This window comes from Bicyclus anynana, chromosome 20 (genome assembly GCF_947172395.1).
Source record: "Bicyclus anynana chromosome 20, ilBicAnyn1.1, whole genome shotgun sequence".
Lineage (NCBI taxonomy): Eukaryota > Metazoa > Arthropoda > Insecta > Lepidoptera > Nymphalidae > Bicyclus > Bicyclus anynana.
In genome coordinates this window covers 8,023,154-8,041,417 of record NC_069102.1, presented here as the reverse complement: position 1 = coordinate 8,041,417, position 18,264 = coordinate 8,023,154, and the positions used below count along the sequence as shown (strand labels likewise).

At 38.1% G+C, this 18,264-nt stretch overlaps 1 protein-coding gene across 11 annotated transcripts in view; it reads left to right on the top strand.

The window, feature by feature from the left end:
- Positions 1-18,264, top strand: part of LOC112045172 (carbohydrate sulfotransferase 11) — an 80,402-nt gene that overhangs the window by 50,710 nt on the left and 11,428 nt on the right. For all 11 annotated transcript variants that reach the window (XM_052887902.1, XM_052887905.1, XM_052887904.1 and 8 more), the window contains 3 exons: positions 13,553-13,740; positions 14,435-14,732; positions 15,571-15,747. In XM_052887902.1, the coding sequence (XP_052743862.1) occupies positions 13,553-13,740; positions 14,435-14,732; positions 15,571-15,747 (663 nt within the window). The remainder of the gene's footprint in view (positions 1-13,552; positions 13,741-14,434; positions 14,733-15,570; positions 15,748-18,264) is intronic.

Below are 18,264 nucleotides of genomic sequence, written 5' to 3'. Positions count from 1 at the left end.
GGTGTCAAACCGGTAAATTGCGCTTCCTGTGTTGAATGAATCCGTATGTAATGTACTTACTATAGGTACTCGTACATTACGAAGGACGGTAGATTTACAATATTAGCATAGTATACAATTTGAATAGATATTATCAATATATAATATCTATCTTTATTTGCATGACACAGCACACAACATAATAGCTAACGGGGTAGGTATATCTATTAGCTATCACCTCATTGTTTTGTTGTTGTTAGTTTATTATAAAACTGTTCTCTTGATCTGAATGGTTATGTATTAGTTATGGTATTTTAGGTAAATAGATACAGTGCGGTTCGAGTTAGTATAGGTACCTAAAAGAAGTTGTAAAGGAACGTGCGGAGGCCCGTGACTTCGTCCTCGTGAAATTTAGTTTTTCACAACTCCCTCGGGAACCACGGATTTTTCCGGGATAAAATGTAGCCTATGTGTTAATCCAGGCTATAATATATCTAAATACCAAATTTCAGCTAATTCGGTTCTGTAGTCGAGGCGTGAAAGACTAACAAACATTCATATCATCAAAATCATCAGTTTTCGCAAATCACGGGAAACCATGGATTTTTTCGGGATTAAAAGTAGCCTATGTGTCAATCCAGAGTAAAATCTATTTCCATTCCAAATTTCAGCAAAATCGCTTCAGTAGTAGCGGCGTTAAAGACTAACAAACATCCATACATCAAAACATCCATACAACCTTTTGCGTTTATATTATTAGTAGGAAGTAGGATTACCAAATTTTTGAAAATTTGAGGATTTGGGCCCTTGATACTGCTACCTTTCAAAGCCACCACGGTCCAAACCAAACTCCAATTACTACTAGATCTAGATGATGACTTTACGACCGACAGCACTTCTCAGGCAACACAAACACAAGCTACGTGACGTCTTCCGACTGAAACACCAATCCTAGAGAATGGCCCTGTAATTTGATTTCCAAGTGTCAGAGGAGACGCCTTCCACCCATCTCTGCTGCTTCGGCCTTCAGGGCCTATCAGACGATGTTAGCCGATCGCCCAGAACCATCGGTGACGCCGCTGAGGTCCCATTAAAGAGCCTACGACAAGAAAAAATATTGCCTACCGGTACTAATGATAGACAAAGGAGATGGTCCATTCCAGGTGCACTCTTGTACCCCGTATAATTAAAATTAAAAAAATACAAGGGTTATATTAAAATCTAAATAAGTGAATAAATTTAACTAAATAAAAATAAATAAATAAAATTAAAACCCAAATTTTCGAGTTATATCAAGATTAAAGCCCTTAAAGCAACTACAACATGACAATTGACAGCAAACGTCAAATCGACTACTGCATTGAAAACGTCATCAATCCGCTATTTTTACCCTTAATAGTGTTGCATTTCTTGGGTGTTAATGAATATTATTTTGAAAGAATTAAATTAAATTCGTAGATTGGTAGAATCAAAAATAGTTAAAAAAAATATTTTCATTATTTCCGCCAGGGTACAATGACTGATCCTGGGCTCCATACAATTTTGGACCATCTCCTTTTAAATTATCGTGAGGTATGTCTAGTTGTCGCAAGCTCTCGTTCTAATAGGAAAAATAACAAACAACCTAAATATGCGTCAGATTTACTCTCTGTTATATAAATGTTTTGATTTTATTTATTTTACTTACGGATACTGGACGATAATAAATATAATTGTTTTCCAAAACACTTCTATTTTAATAGCTAATTAGCATAATCTAAAGGTGTATTTAAACTCAAAAATTACACATGAAATATTTAAAATTTATAGCTCTGCTACGCGGACTTTTTAAAATATTTTCGCGCTATTTAATTACGCTATATTTCAAGTTTATGTCTAGTTACATTATACAGGATGTTTCAAAAGGCGAGGCACTGTTTTTTTATTGACGTTGTGCTGTCTGCACCGTTAACCGGATTGTGTGCAATGAAAATTCTCTATATCTTATAAATAACCCTTGGACTCAGGAACAAAATATTTATTCATGACTACACTGCTTAAACTTCGTGTATATAAATGGCGTGCCGGACAAAAAAAATTAACGTAGCGAACCATTGTAGTGGAGCGTTTTTCCTTGAAGATCTTTCAGACTTCGGTGTGCCCGATAATAAATGTGACCCCTGTAAATTGTCCAACAATGTTAACAGTTGATTTTTAATATCTTTCTTTATCTATTCTGCAAAATATCATAATTTACAGAATACTTGTTATCGGACGCCCAAAATTAGCGGTCTAATGTTCGACTCACTATGAACATTACATAAAAACACAAAGTTTGATGCAGTATGGTCATGAATAAATACTTTGTTTAAGATATATAAACATAAGAACAACTTGAAGTTTACAAAAACATTCCTATATTTCCTCCCCATTTATGCTAAAGCCTTTAACAATCTTCATGAGTCTGAATACCATAATATTATTAATGGATTTTTTACAATCCAATTGTAATTCCAGAGATTACCGCGTTCAAAAAAACATACATTCATAAACTCTTCCGTTTCTCTAAGTATACTATTATTTTTAGTCAGTCAGTTTTACAACCACCCTATAAGTGGAACACCGTTCGCATACCGCCGCAAATTGGCGCAAGTGAGCAAATTGTTTCGTTCACGCTCGCAAAATCCAAACCACAAAACGGGTATAAAGGCTAATGACAGTCGTAAAAACTTACCCGAGACATAAAGCAACGGTATCTTAAATCTTCGAAACCGTCAAGTCGTATATGAAAGCGTTTTTCTCCCTTCAACGAGTAATGACTTGGTTTATTAACTTAATAATGTATCATAACGGTTACTTTAAGAGTGTGCAATATGTAATTTGGTGGTTACAAATGGTTCTGGATCTCAGATTCTGGAAAAGTCAGGAGCCTGATATTTGGGTAAATGATATTTCAAAGTGTTAGCTTCGTTATGACTATACAAAATACACAATTTGTAAAACTTTTCTCGATAGTTTATTTTTTTGAAAAATACATCTTTTGCTCAAATTTTGCTTTCAATCTCAGGAAAAGCAAACTTATTTTCTTAAATTTTTGTTTTGTATAGAAAATTAGTTATATACCTTGAACATGGCCATTTTGTTTTTCGTTATGTTGTTTAATTTACTTGCAATTAGGTAAAAATGGTTTTGGCGCTCACGTCATAAAATTTGCGTCGCGCGTCAATCGCTCCGTGCTTTTCACTCACGTGAAAGTCATAATTCGGCGTCTCGTTTGCGCTTCAAATTTTATCCATATCGTACCGACGCGCTGCGCGCTCTTAATAACGTATTGGAATATTGAGTCACACATTGTGTTCTGTGTTTAATGGATTTTAGTCATAGCGTGTTTGTATTAGGCTATAAATGGACTATCTAATACAAAAATATTTTTGTCGAATTCGAAATAGTAACTACCTAGTTCCTCCACAGTGGCGTGCAGGTTTTTAACTAGGGTTAAATTTATATGTAAATTTGTCAAAATGGAAAATTCCTTCTCAAATAAGTTTCGTAAGGCGTCCACAAGGTAGGAACTCCATTTTTAACTGCAGACTGTTCCGGAGATTAGAGCGTTCAACCAAACTTACAAACAAACAATTATAATACTGTAAGTACATACAATGTGTCCCGTAATTAATAGATAATAAGTAAATGGGAGATACGCTGCCTAATTATCTAAAATTAATTTGAATAGTTTTAAAAAAAACCCTAGGGTGACCATGATATATTTTTTAGTCGCATTTTTCAAATAATTCCATCTTGAATTAGTTTTTTCAATGCTGTAGCTACTGTAATTAAGATTATAAAGATCTGATTTATGTTAACATTACGGATTAAATTACCAATGTACTATGATACCAATTGTTTTAATAATGTTTAGTTTTTTTTTTAGAAAAAGCTTTGAGTGCAATAATTATTTTTCTTTTATTAAAAAAAATGTCCTGTAAAAATGTATGAAATGGAAGTGTACCGTAATTTTTTAAAATGCAGCATTAGTTGCTGGTTAAAATGTATGGGAGGTGGTGAATTCTCATTTTAAGAAAAAAAAATTAAAGTGTACACATACCAACTTTTTTAACATACAGGATGCTCGTGAGTATTTCCCATACAGGATGCTCGTGAGTATTTACCATAATCCTGAGCACCCTGTATATACGAACCATGACAGATGTCCGTACTGTCGTATTTGGTATCATGAATGAATTAAACTAGCTACTACACAGTTCACGATTAATTCAAGGGCTGTCCTTCCTTAAGAAAAACTAGATATTATGCTAAAAGGTTTAATCTAGATCTGTGACCAAGTTCAGCTAGTTATCCGAGTGCAAGGTTATAGTTTGCTGGAGTAATTTGCTCTGCATATTACCGCTTACGTCTTTTTTTAAACCTTTAAACAAACCTACCTATAACCTACTTGTCTTTAAAAAAAAATATTTAATTAAATTTTGAAACTGAAAAGTTGGAGGTGCGTGCCCCGGATCGGATCCAATCCCACAAACCTCCGGAATTAGAGGCCTAGGTCAAATCCACTGGGCTATCACGGCCTGTGCATTTTAAGAAATTAAATATCACGTGTCTCAAACGGTGAAGGAAAAACATCGTGAGGAGAAACCTGCACACCAGAGAATTTTCTAATTCCCTGCGTGTGCGATGTCTGCCGACCCGCATTGGGCCAGCGTGGTGGACTATTGGCCTAACGCCTCACATTCTAAGAGGAGACTCGAGCTCAGCAGTGAGCCGAATATAGGTTGATAACGACGACGAATTAAATTTTGAATTTTGAAATATTAGGGATTAATAAACTACACCTGCATTACTCGATCTACCTACTGGATTATCAATTCAGTAATTAGCAACCCGCATTATTTACTTGTAAATTATATTAAAACTAGCGGACGCCCGCGACTTCGTCCGCGTGAAATTCGATCTCAACTTTACTACTACCCCTGCCCTACCCCTACCCTACCACTACCCCGATAATGTAGCATTCTACTGATGAAAGAATTTTTTAAATCGGACCTGTAGTTCCGAAGATTACCCCATTTAAAGAATGTTACAAACTTACAAACTTTACCTCTTTATAATATTAGTATAGATTGGTTAGTGGCCAACTCAAGGACTAATCTAGCGCTTGGCTGCAGTTCATATATAGGCTTTAAAATTGTTGATAACATTTTATATACAAACTATGTCAAGGCACGTTATATGGAGATGAAACTACATGAAGTGTAGTTGAAAGGGCATCTTGCATCCAGAATGCCTTGTCTTGCATATCGATGCCGGGCGCAATTTTTGCGTCCTCCAACCGACCAAGCTACGTCCTAAGTATGCGGACGTATTAATGATGTAAAAATGTATATTAAAACGTATACGTAGGACGCAGCTTGCTCGGTCGGAGGACGCAAAAATGCATATAAAAGTTGAGCGCCTTGACATCGCTTTGGGTAAATAATACAATGTCATTCACCTCTTAACCATAAGTTCCCGTTGAAAACATCAAACCCATATAATAATCACGCATCATTGAGCAAAGGGGGCGTGAGACACTCCCTGACGAGGCAAACAGCGTAACAATACTGCACTGCACATTCTATAATTTATATTATTATGTATTCTTACACTAGACCAATAATTTAGAACTACCTGCCCCCCCCCCTAGCCAAGTGGTACGTCGATTCTCGAACGAATGCCATTGGCTATTGACAGGTCACGTGATAAATATCTGTCATTTCCATACATTTTTCTAGTTTTCGAAGCGTTAGCGATCGTAGAAAGAGAATTGACGTACTCCTTGTCTAGGGGGGCAGTACCTCCTTATATGAAAAGAACTTCAAGAAAAGTGATATTTTATCACTAACTTACTTGTGTTAGTGAAGACTTTAGTTTGATCAATATCTAGCATTGTCTGAGAAGAATCTATGACATAATATATAAGTAGGTACTTTTTGTAGAAAAACCAACTATGTTAATCTTAAAAACAGCTGAACTGTTTTTTTTGTGTTGTTATCTATACTAACACTATAAAGCTGAAGAGTTGGATTGAACGCGCTAATCTTAGGAACTACTGGTCCGATTTGAAAAATTCTTTCAGTGTTAGATAGCCCATTTATCGAGGAAGGCTATAGGCTATATATTATCCCCGTATTTCTACGGGAACGGGAACCACGCGGGTGAAACCGCGCAGCGGCAGCTAGTGTCTTATACGAACAAAAAATATCAAAATTTCTACGGGACATCGAAAAGTATTTTAAATGATACAAAGAAATGAATTTTGTTAATAAAAATTATCAATTTAATGAAACATCCCCCATTTCATAACGCCTCGTTGGAAAGCAATATTTTTGGTACGGTTCATTGAACAACGGGATCGTGAGACGGCCCTTTGTTGCGGCTGTTATAGTAAAATTGATTCTCATAATCTATAATAGTCGTACCTATCATATATCTACCATGATTCTTTCATAAAGACTACTTCATTATAATCACCATGTCTCTCATCAGGCCTCCCTTAAGAAATTCCAAACAACACGATTTTGAGGCACCTGCATCCAGCAGCTACCTGCAACCCGCTTAATATATTCAGCCCACCTAGTGGGAGGGCAACACACTCTGAGCTTTCTGGTGCGGAGTCGCCATTCCAGCACATAGGCATTGGCGTATCAAGGATTTTTTTCTAGGGTGGGCCCGGCCCCTGACATTCCGCTAAAGGAGTCGACACTCAATATAAAAATTTCGTTTACAACGTTTGGGGACGCTGGCCTCTGAAACGTGTCTACTGATTATATTGATTTTTCTTAGTATATTTTGTATTTTGGCGCCCATCAAAGAATTTTAAATCGGTAGCCCAGAATTCTAGGGTGGCACTGGACCATTCTAGGGTGGGCCCGGCTCACCCGCTATATACGCCTATGCACATAGGGACACCAACGTCCATAGCTCCTTCGAACTACATGCCAATTTCCCATTCGTTGATCTATGTCAATAGATTCGTTAATGTCGTTAACTTTGTGTGAGGAAACCTTCATACCAGAAAATTTTCTTAATTCTCTGCGTGTGTGAAGTCTGCCAATCCGCATTGCGTCAGCGTGGTGGACTATTGGCCTAACCACTCTCATTCTGAGAGGAGACTCGAGCTCAGCAGTGAGCTGAATATGGGTTGATAACGAAATCCACCTTGCTGCTTTAATGCGCATTGTATATGAGACTAGAGTTTATCGATACTAAAATTATAAAGCTGAAGAGTTTGTTTGTTTGATTCAACGCGCTAATCTCAGGAACTACTGGTCCGATTTTAAAAATTCTTTCAGTGTTAGATAGCGCATATATCGAGGAAGGATATAGGCTATATATTATCTGCGTATTCCTAGGGGAACGGGAACCACGCGAGTGAAACCGCGCGGCGTCAGCTATTATTAAATAATACGTATTACGTTAAATAACGTCGTAAGGAAATGCAAATAAACACAATCGCGCCATACCAAGGAAATCCTCTTAGCGTGTGTGCAGTGAAAGTTAATCATAAACCTACGCTAGTGTGGCTACAGTATAGCCAAGTCGAGTGGTATAGAAAGTGAAGAGTGCGTTTATATGACATTATATAGCTTGGCTAGTTCATTCACGACACTCTCATGATATGCGGGCGACGGGAGAAAAAGAACTGCGCGAGTATGAAGTCGTACGCGTGGGGCATCGTTACCCGCCTCCCGACCCCCGCGGACCATGGGTGTTACGAACGAATTTGCCAAGCTATAGCCGACGCCTCGCCGTGTCATCCGCGTAGTACCAGTTGCTGTTAGAATACGAGGATAAAATATAGTGACACTAGCAAATAACGTGGCTTCGGTTCGGTTCACTAGTCCAGTAGATCCAGAGATTAAATATTTCGAAACATTTTTTTTTAAAGAATATTTGCCATATTTTTTTTTGTATATGACCAATATTCCCTTTCCCCTCCAACTAGTCGGGAAAGACTGTATTAGGAGTGGGTACGACAATAGACCAACGGGGCGGGGATTGAACCACCACCCCTCGGTGATGAGTCTGACCGCTCTTACTGTTGAGCTATTGAGGTTATAATGTCGAAACATTAAGGAATTGCTACAGATTTAACAGGTTGTCAGCTCCATGATAGCATTAAAATAAAAACTAATATGTAATTTGATTACCTTAAGTAGGTAAGTAGCAGTGGCGAAGGATAGAATTTAGATGAAGGTAAGCCGTGCTAAAGAAAACGAAATTCATATTGCGTGATACAAACTCCGGTTTCTCATTTATCTAGAAACAGTACAACAATGAAAATGCGTGGATTTTTAAAGGTAACCCGGTGGGAATCGGCTTGCATGAATTCATCGCCGCTGGTAAGTAAGTAGCAAAACGCTCGTCAGTAACATGAATTTTCGTCTTTTTATTCATTTTGTGTTTTAAAGTTGTTGTATAGCGCAAACAGCCCCCTTGCACTTGCAACAACATAATAGAAAATAGTAATTTTAATAACACTCAACACTTAACAGAGGCCCTTTGTTTCAAAGCGAACCACGAACTCTCGCCTCCCAGAGAATAAAACTGCCTACAGAATGAGACCGTGACTTGAATAACAACTGCCGCGAACAATGTCTGCATAGCTATGCGAATTGCATATTATGTTGTTGGATTAGCATATTATAACTCTTATGTCACCTTCATATAATATATTGGACTATTATGAGCTGCTCTAGTCAGACTTACCACATATTATGAAGACTGATAACCAATTTAGATTATTTTTGGTAAGTACAGTGTTAAATGGGAGCTTAGAGAAAAATATAAGCCACTTTAATTCCGAAAAGTTCCATTTCAGCGAGATTTGTGAAGAACAGAATTTTACGCGAATGCGAATTTCTAGGTGTTTTCTGGTGTAATTTAGCGTTCCGGTAAGATGCTGTGTAGAAACCGAAAGGGGTGTGGATTTTCATCCTCCTCCTAACAAGTTAGCCCGCTTCCATCTTAGACTGCATCATCACTTACCATCAGGTGAGATTGTAGTCAAGGGCTAACTTGTAAAGAATAAAAAAAAAAAAGATGTCCTACACACCTTTATAGGAGATGGTCCAAAATTGTATGTAGCCCAGGATCAGTCATTGTACCCTAGCGGAAATAAAAGAAAATATTTTTTTGACTATTTTTAATTATACAAATCTTCGAATTTACTTTAATTCTTTCGAAATAATGTTCATTATCTCCCAAGAAATGCAACAATAATATGGGTAATAGTGGCGGATTGATGACGTTTTCAGTGCAGTAGTCGTTTTGACGTTTGCTGTCAATTGTCATGTCATAGATGCTATAAGTTCGCCATTTTGTGTTAACTCAAAAACATGGGTTTTAATTTCATTTTTTTTATTTAGTTAGATTTATTCACTTGTTTAGATTTTAATAGAAAACCTTGTATTTTTTAAATTTTAATGATATGGTGTACAAGAGTGGACCTGAATTTGACCATCTATAATTTTTACTATAAGTAATAATTGAAAAGAATTCATCTCTATTTAGGTAGTTACCTATTAATTATCAAACGAATAAATTACTAGTCGGTCAAAGGTTAATAACGTCTGTTCTATATAAATAGTCCTTGGGCTTCATTAGGTGGGTAGTCAGTGATAGTTAAAAGGTCGTTGGGTATAGTGTAACACTGTACAATGGAAGTTTTTTGTACTTCATATTTTATACTATTAATTAATGCATCCGTTAATAAATGTAGTTTAATTAACAGCGTCGCGTGTTAATAAGCTCGCATTATTAGTTATATGGGTTTGTAGAGTACAAGCTTTGAAAAAGAATTGGTTCCGTACAAATTATTTATTAGTATGTAATCAATAGCATAATCAACCTATTTTAGTGGCATTGCCTCTAGTGTCGTATAAGCGGCTATTTGGTGCTTAAAAAGATTCTAAAATTCTTAGATTAGATTTTAAAATTCATCTAACGGATGCCCGCGATCTCAAACTATTGTCAATTAAAAAATTTGTTATTTATTAAAGTTATTAAAATACGGATTTCAGAAATGTGAAGTACTTTTTAATAAGGTTTTAAGGGCACGAAAAACACATTTTACCTAAATTACCTTATGCGTTGGAGGCGTCGATTTGCCTTATTATTTTAAATATGACCAATATTCCCATTCCTCTACAATTATTCGGGAAAGTATTAGGAGTGGATACGACAATAGACAGAAGGGCCGGTGATCGAACCACCACCTCTCGGTGGCGCGTCCGACCGCTCTTACCGTTGAGCTATTGAGGCTCTAATTGTCTTCATCATCATTATTAACAACCCACATTCGGCTCACTGTAGTGCACGAGTCTCTTCCAAGAATAAGAGGGTTAGGAGTCATCCTAACCCTCTCATTCTTACTATACGTAATTACGGCTGGCCTAATGCGGATTGGCAGACTTCCCACGCGTAGAGAATGAATAAAATTCTGTAGTAAATATGCACATAACTGGAAAACTGTCCCGGACCAGATTAGAACCAACGGCCTCCGAATCGAAGACATACGGAACTCTAAAACTGTAATTTAGGCGCGGCTGTGTAGTCTGTAGAGCAATTATAACTAATTTACATGGTAACGGGTGTGTATGGACTATGTAGGTATTTAGGTGACGGGTAATTAGAGTGTGCTTAGATCGATTCCAGCGGATGGATAACGGAATATTGTGTTCTTAATGAGATAATAAGATTAATACTGACATATTATATATCCTATTAATGTTATAATGTTATTAAGACAATAAGTATCTTGTTATAACATTCCCGTCGTAAAGTAGACTATGTAGTCAATATCGTCTTTACCATAAGGACACATGGGGCCCGTGCCCAGGGCCCCCATTCACAGGGGGTCCCGGGAGACTGACAACATCGATATACTTCAAAATATTGACTTAGGCCTAGGATATACCTAATAGAAGATAGTGCTCAACAGAAGTCCCAAAAGACACCGTTATCGTAATCGTAACCAAAAAACCAGCAGCATTCTAAGATTATTATTAGCATTATGCAGATCGGTATGCAGGTTTCCTGACGATGTTTTTCCTTCACTGTTTGAGACACGTGATATATAATTTCTGAAAATACACTTAACTGAAAGTTGGGGGTGTTAATTAAGTTAATCTCAACATGAGAATGGCCGCGAATGGTAGTCGAAACGTTTTTAAGTAGCTACTTAAGCCAATTCGAAGAACGTATAAACAACTAATAGTACGGAGAGCCTGTGAACCCCAGACCTTCGTCATTTTATAAAAGCTGAAAGTTTACATTGATAAACATGAAAATATTGCACTTTATACTTTTGTGTAGTGAGGTTTGAGGGTATGGATCCTTAAAACCAGCTAACTCCCAAAGTCTGTTCAAACTCCATAATTGGTTACCGTACTTGCTTAAGGTACAGTTTATTGTTTATTTGCTCTAAAATAGCATGCTAAAACGTGCTATTAAGTATGCTCCATGCTTATCGTTTGCTAGCAGTAAGCATGCTATTTTTAAGTATGCTCCTGTATAAGCATGCTCAAAGAAAACATTCCAAATACACATGCTAATTTGTATCTATCGTTCTGTCTATAGTATCGTGTTAGACAGGGAGAGATGAAGGTGAAGAGAATAGGCTAGCATACTTAATAAGCAAACCTGTTCAAAGCGCTAAAAGCACGCCCCCTTCCACCCGCGCAGCAAGTAGCATGCTCATAAATCGCACGACTGTTGGTTCTTGAACAAGCTCGAAAAAAGCATGCTCATTATTAGCAATGTTGCGATACACATGCTAATAAGTAGCAACTGCTCAATAGTAGCATGCTTTCGTGATTGAAATGAGCATGTGTAACAGTTGCTTTATGGTAGGTGCATGAGCTGACAAACTTTCAGCTTTATAAAATGACGAAGGTCTGACTGGCGCTGGCTCTCCGTCTATAAACAACTAATAACTATAAGCCACTTATGCCGACTGTAGTATGTTGCCTGTCAACTTATCGAAGTAAGCCGGGAGCCGACGTGTATAATGGATTACAAAGCCCGAACTGTCGTCAATCATACTATGTCAACGAAACGTAATGACATAAGTATTTCTACGAAACCGAAACTACTATTAGAATTAGAGAATGTCAGACCTTCCTCTTTGTGGTAAAGCTGAAAGCCCATGCTATCATAGGTAGGTAGGGTAAACTATGGAGCTTCAACTGAGGTGGTTTTGGGGTAGCAGACCTATAGTGTCCACATTTGCTATCGACATAGTGACATTTGCGACAGGTCACGTGATCAAGATCTGTCATTTCCATACATATTTCTAGTTTTCGAAGCGTTTGCGTTCGTAGAAAGAGAATCGACGTGCCACTTGGCTACAGGGGCTGACGCATTATGCGGCGGTAATCACATTTTTTTTATTGACTACAATCTCACTTGATGGCAAGTGATGATGCAGTCTAAGATGGAAACGAGTTAACTTATTACGAGAAGGATGAAAATCCACACGCCTTTCAGTTTTGACACGACCTCGTACCGGAACGCTAAATCGCTTGGTGGTGCGTCTTTGCCGGTAGGGTGGTAACTAGCCACGGCCGAAGCCTCCCACCAGCCAAAACTTAGCATCAGGTGTCTTGCAAGCTTATTTGCTCGCTATTGTAGCAATAAAAAAATTTGGTCAGGCCTAAATAAACAAGCATGTCAAATTCATAATAAATAAACAAATTGCAACCATTTTTTCCGTGTTGACTCTGGCAAAACCTTGACCTGAATATACTGATCTAAAAAGACTATTAAGGTGACTGCACATCGAACAGTTCACATAGTTCAAAATGTTCTTTACTTCTAAAGATAAGCAGTAGCAACAGCAGTTAGTGTTCATTTACACGAGCGGCAGCTGCTACCGACGACTGCAGTCAGCGACGCCGTTGGCTGTCGCCGAGACGTCGCCGACTGCAGTCGACTGCCGTTGGCTGTCGCCGAGACGTCGCCGACTGCAGTCGACTGCCGTTGGCTGTCGCCGAGACGTCGCCAACTGCAGTCGACTGCCGTTGGCTGCCGCCGAGACGTCGCCGATTGCAGTCGACTGCGGTCGTCGGTACAGTTGCCGCTCGCCTAAATTTTTTGCATTTTTACAAAAAATTGTAAAAATGCTCCCTGGATCAGACTATAATTATTGTGTTCTCCAAATAATGACAAAAATCAATATTTTATTAATCATCAAGTTAGTATGTTTGTTTAGCTTTGATCACGGTGGATATTGGTGAATATTTTGTTATAAAAAAATCTTCATCATAATTATCAACCCATATTCGGCTCACTGCTGAGCTCGAGTCTCCTCTGGTATGCAGGTTTCCTCACGATGTTTTCCTATACCGTTTGAGACACGTGATATTTAAGTTTCTTAAAATGCACACAACTGAGAAGTTGGAGGTGGATATTCCGGACCGGATTCGAACCCACACCCTCCGGAATCGGAGGCAGAGGTTATATCCACTGGGCTATCACGGCTCTCTTTATAAAAAAATACTTGCAGACATTTACTAACTTTGTGTTTCTTTTGTTATAGTACATCTTCGAAAATGGCACGCACGACGAAGGTCTGTTATCCCGGGACAAGTTTATGGAAGTCGGCGCTAGAATGGACGCCCGGAGAGAGTACCTCAGGAGTGAATGCTCCAGGCTTGGCTTAGACGGCGCTGGGCATAAGGCATACGCTTGGGAGTACTTGATCAATCGGCAATACCATGTTATATGGTGAGAACTTTTCATGATTTATAGCCAAATATTTGATATAGCGGCTGCCCTCGCGATTTTCCACGTAATTCCCGGCCCCGTGGGAATATGGGGATAAAATTAAGCCTATGTCACTCGCTGATAATGTAGCTTTTCATCGATGAAAGGTGTTTTAATGGAGAAAGGTGTTCTTTGTGGTAAAGGGTCTGTGGGTTTTAGGTGTGAAAGCGTAACAAATAAACAAGCAAACATGTTGGTTTGTTTGTTTACTTTATTTTCAAAATCACACAGTCGCTTTATTTTAGATCTAGTTATCATTTCTGGGATAGATACGGAATCTAAGACTGTAGTGTTTAGCATTCCCTTCAGAAGGCCTTTATCCAGTAGTGAATGTCCATCTGCTAAGATAATGATAATGATGAATTACTCGGGAATTCATCAATACATCAGACTGATCAATTTGGTTAAATGATCAAACTCATGATATACTCAGAGGCACAATTACCCACCCAGTTTAGTATGACGCGAGTATATTAAACTGGGCGGATAATTGTGCTTCAGAGTAGGTATATTTTGTACAGAACCCGAGAGGAATTTAGATCATAGAAATCGAAGATTGACTGGTTGTTAACCATGCCAACCACCAACCAACCAACCATCTACTCGTAGTTTAATGTCAATTATTCTTTATAAAATTTCTGTTTTATTTCAACAGGTGCAACATATTCAAAGCGGCGTCTACGTCTTGGATGTATAACTTCAACTTAATGGCAAACTACACAGCCGCCTTCCTAGACAGGACCAAGGAGGTTCCTCTAGAACTTGCTAGAAAGAAATACGCGAGGCCCACAGTAGAAATGATCAGGAAGGCGCAGGGCGACTCCTTCACATTCCTCATAGTGAGACACCCGCTGGAAAGGCTGGCGTCGGCTTATAACGATAAAATCGTCCACGCGTGGCCTAAGTCCTTCCATGACCAAATGGGGCGTAGAATAATAAAAAAATATAGAAAAGTAAGTAAAATGATATTCAAAATATATATTTAACATGGAGCTTTTTTTATATAGATATGTCCAAGGGAAAACTAGCATATCTAGGTATCTACATCCAAAATTTCATGTTTGTACCTACTACTCCCATCCTCTTCCCCTAAGTCTAAGCAAAAATACAGTTTTAACTGCAGCATTTAGGTATTACCAGAGTACCAGAGGGTGTGGGTTCGAATCCGGTCTGGGGTATGCACCTCCAACTTTTCAGTTGTGTGCATTTTAAGAAATTAAATATCACGTGTCTCAATCGGTGAAGGGAAACATCGTGAGGAAACCTGCATACCAGAGAATTATCTTAATTCTCTGCGTGTGTGAAGTCTGCCAATTCGCATTGGGCCAGCGTGGTGGACTATTGGCCTAACCCCTCTCATTCTGAGAGGAGACTCGAGCTCAGCAGTGAGCCGAATATGGGTTGATGACGACGACGAATTTGTTCGTTGACCATCTCTTTATAAGCGACGACTCTTTGGACGGATTCCCTGTTAGGGTAGCAGTCACATCTGACTGCCTTGTTGTTCCAAAGATTTATCTATGTCACTTCGGCACACCTGGGTTCGAGCCCTGAGGCTGGCCATGAAATACTCAGCTATTCTTCTTTCTAAGAAATTTTCAGTAAAAATTTCCTTGTAGACCGAAAATGGGAAGTTGGTGAAGTTACACCTCCGTGACTCGAAGAACACATTACGTTGACGATAAAGGTCTGGTCTAGTCGCAGGCTTTAGTCGTTAGATACGAGTATACTCAAACTGTATTCTGGAGGCTCAAGAGCTGTCAGAACTGGAATGTACTTTATTATTTCCAGGCAGCAACAAAGCCGGTGCCCACGGAGAGGTATCCTGTGTTCGAAGAGTTCGTCTCGTACGTGCTAGACGAAGCCAAAGTCAAGCGAACATTGGATATGCACTGGACTCCGTACTCCGACTTTTGCACGCCGTGCAAGTTCAACTTTGACGTCATACTCAAATTTGAAACATTAGACGTAAGTTTTTTTTTTTTTAATTTGCCACATCTTTTAAATATGACCAATATTCCCATTCATTCCAACTAGTCGAGAAAGACTGTATTAAAAGTGGGTACAATAGACCAACGGGGCGGGGATTGAACCACCACCCCTCGGTGATGAGTACGACCGCTCTTACCGTTGAGTTATTGAGGCTCTAGGTTAGGCTATTTACTAGGATAAGTTAGTTCATTCAAAAAAGCTCAGTGGGGGAAATTATATCCGAAGGTTTTCTACGATATCCGCTGAATAACCAGTCAGTTTGAAGAACCCAAACGGAAAGAGCTGTGTTGGGTGACCGCTAGAACTAAATAATGCTTGCCACTCACCATCCGATAAGATGTCATCCAGATCGCGACCAATACACGTTCAGTATTATTGGATGCTGCCGTAAGTTCTGCCGGCGCGTGAACTTATTGGATTTTTTTTCTTTACAAGTTAGCTGTTGACAACAATGTCAGCTGATGGTAAGCGATGATGCAATCTTGGGTGGAAGCGGGCTTACTTGTAAGGAGTAGGATGAAATTCCACACCCCTTTCGGTTTCTACACATCGTACCGGTACTCTAAATCTCTTTGCCGGTAGGGTGGTAACTATGGCCGTAGCCTCCAACAGTCAGATCTAAACCTTAATCGGCCTAGCCGGGGATCGAACCCAGGACCTCAGTCTTGTAACACCACCGTGCATACCACTGCGCCACGGAGGCCGTCATAATATGGCTATGGTGGGTGACTAGCATAAACTAACTAGATCGCGGATCACGGCATCAAGAGGGTTTCAGAGAGGTTTTTATCTAGTTATAGATTCAAATGAATACTTAGATGTCGTCTGTGTGATAACTGCCTTCTGTAGGTCGAATACAGAAGAAAGTTATCTTATAGAACCTTGAACCAACAGTCAAGCGAAAGCTTCTTATCATTATTATTAGTAACTTGTTACGTAGAAGCACATAACTCTCCTTGTTAAAACATAAAAATCCTTGTTAAAATTCTGCGTTCAACAAACAACCAAGTCTTTGATAACAAACTAAAAGTTCAAAACTCTTCTTGAATTTTCTTTACGGCATTGATCGTCAATTAAAACTTCTGCACGAGGCACCTTGGAAAATATCTATAAAACTCATATTATTTGTTGTTTTACTTAAAAACTACTTTACCGATTTTAAAAGTTCTTTCACCATTAGATACATGTTTACCACAACTTAAGCTATATTTTGTCATCGTATTCCCACTGGAATAGCAACTACGCGAATGAAACCCTCGGGGTTCTCCAAATTCACTGTACCTTGTACATATGTATTCTATGACTATATTAAGATCACGCTAGCCAGCGGTAAAGCATGCGTGACAAAATGTCCAGCTAAATTGTTTTAACCATTAAATAAATTCTGAAACTGAAGTTAGAAATTACTAAGGTAAATAATTATAGTATTACCATAATAATTTACTTTTCGTAAGTAAAGTAAATTATTATGGTTTCTTGTTTTAGCATTTGTTATGGCAATAAATATTGTGAAAATATTATCACGAAATTTAACATCACGATTATTTGCATAACGTGGCTCGACTTTAAATTAAAATATGACTTTTGATACAAATATTTTATATGTAGGTAGGTACCTATTTGTATTTAAATTGTGCGTTCTTTGGTTATCGTTGCAGGTTAGATAGAACCAGGATTAGGTTACGTTGGGTTATTATTTTAGAGCGTATACAAATTGATATGTAGATGTGATATTCCATTCCATGTTTCATACTTCTTGAAGATGAACGTAGAAACAATATTTAACTGTACCCCATCACAGAATACTCATAATAAAATCGAATTTTAAAACCGAGGTAACCGAAACGAACCGAACTACCAAGTTATTTGATGACTTACAAGGTCTTATATTTTCTGTAAGGGATCTCGTACTGTTCTGTTCCTTAGATTCTATAGTAGAAAAACAAGTCGATATTGTCTTGATAAATAAAATCGCTAAAAGCGCAGCCTTAAGAATGTGCAAGGCTATAGAAATTGTAGTAAATTATCATGAATTACAGTGTCACCTTCTTCGTCCTACTTATTCACCGGTAGTCTACTTCTTAGGAATTTCATTTATAATGGAATTCCTATTAAAGTATCAATTATTATTAGTGCCACGGTCTACTTCCTAATATTTTAACATTTGCACGAGTATGAAGTAGGTATGTGTAAAGTGTAATTACGTCAAATTACACTGCATTGAAAGTGGAACAAAATGAAATTACCTGGGTATTACACAATTTAATTAGTGTGTGATTGTTTGTATTTAGCAATCAGTCATTATTGATTAGTGTTCATGTTAACATACATTAGGCTTCTATGTAATTTTGGTAATAAAGGAAAAATCTTTGACGACTGACGTGATTGACTTTAATTATTAAGTATCCATAAATTTACACCCGATTAGGTAGCAAAAAATACCGCCCTAAAACCCAAATACCCTTTCCTTTGTTAAAAAAATCTGTGTGGTAG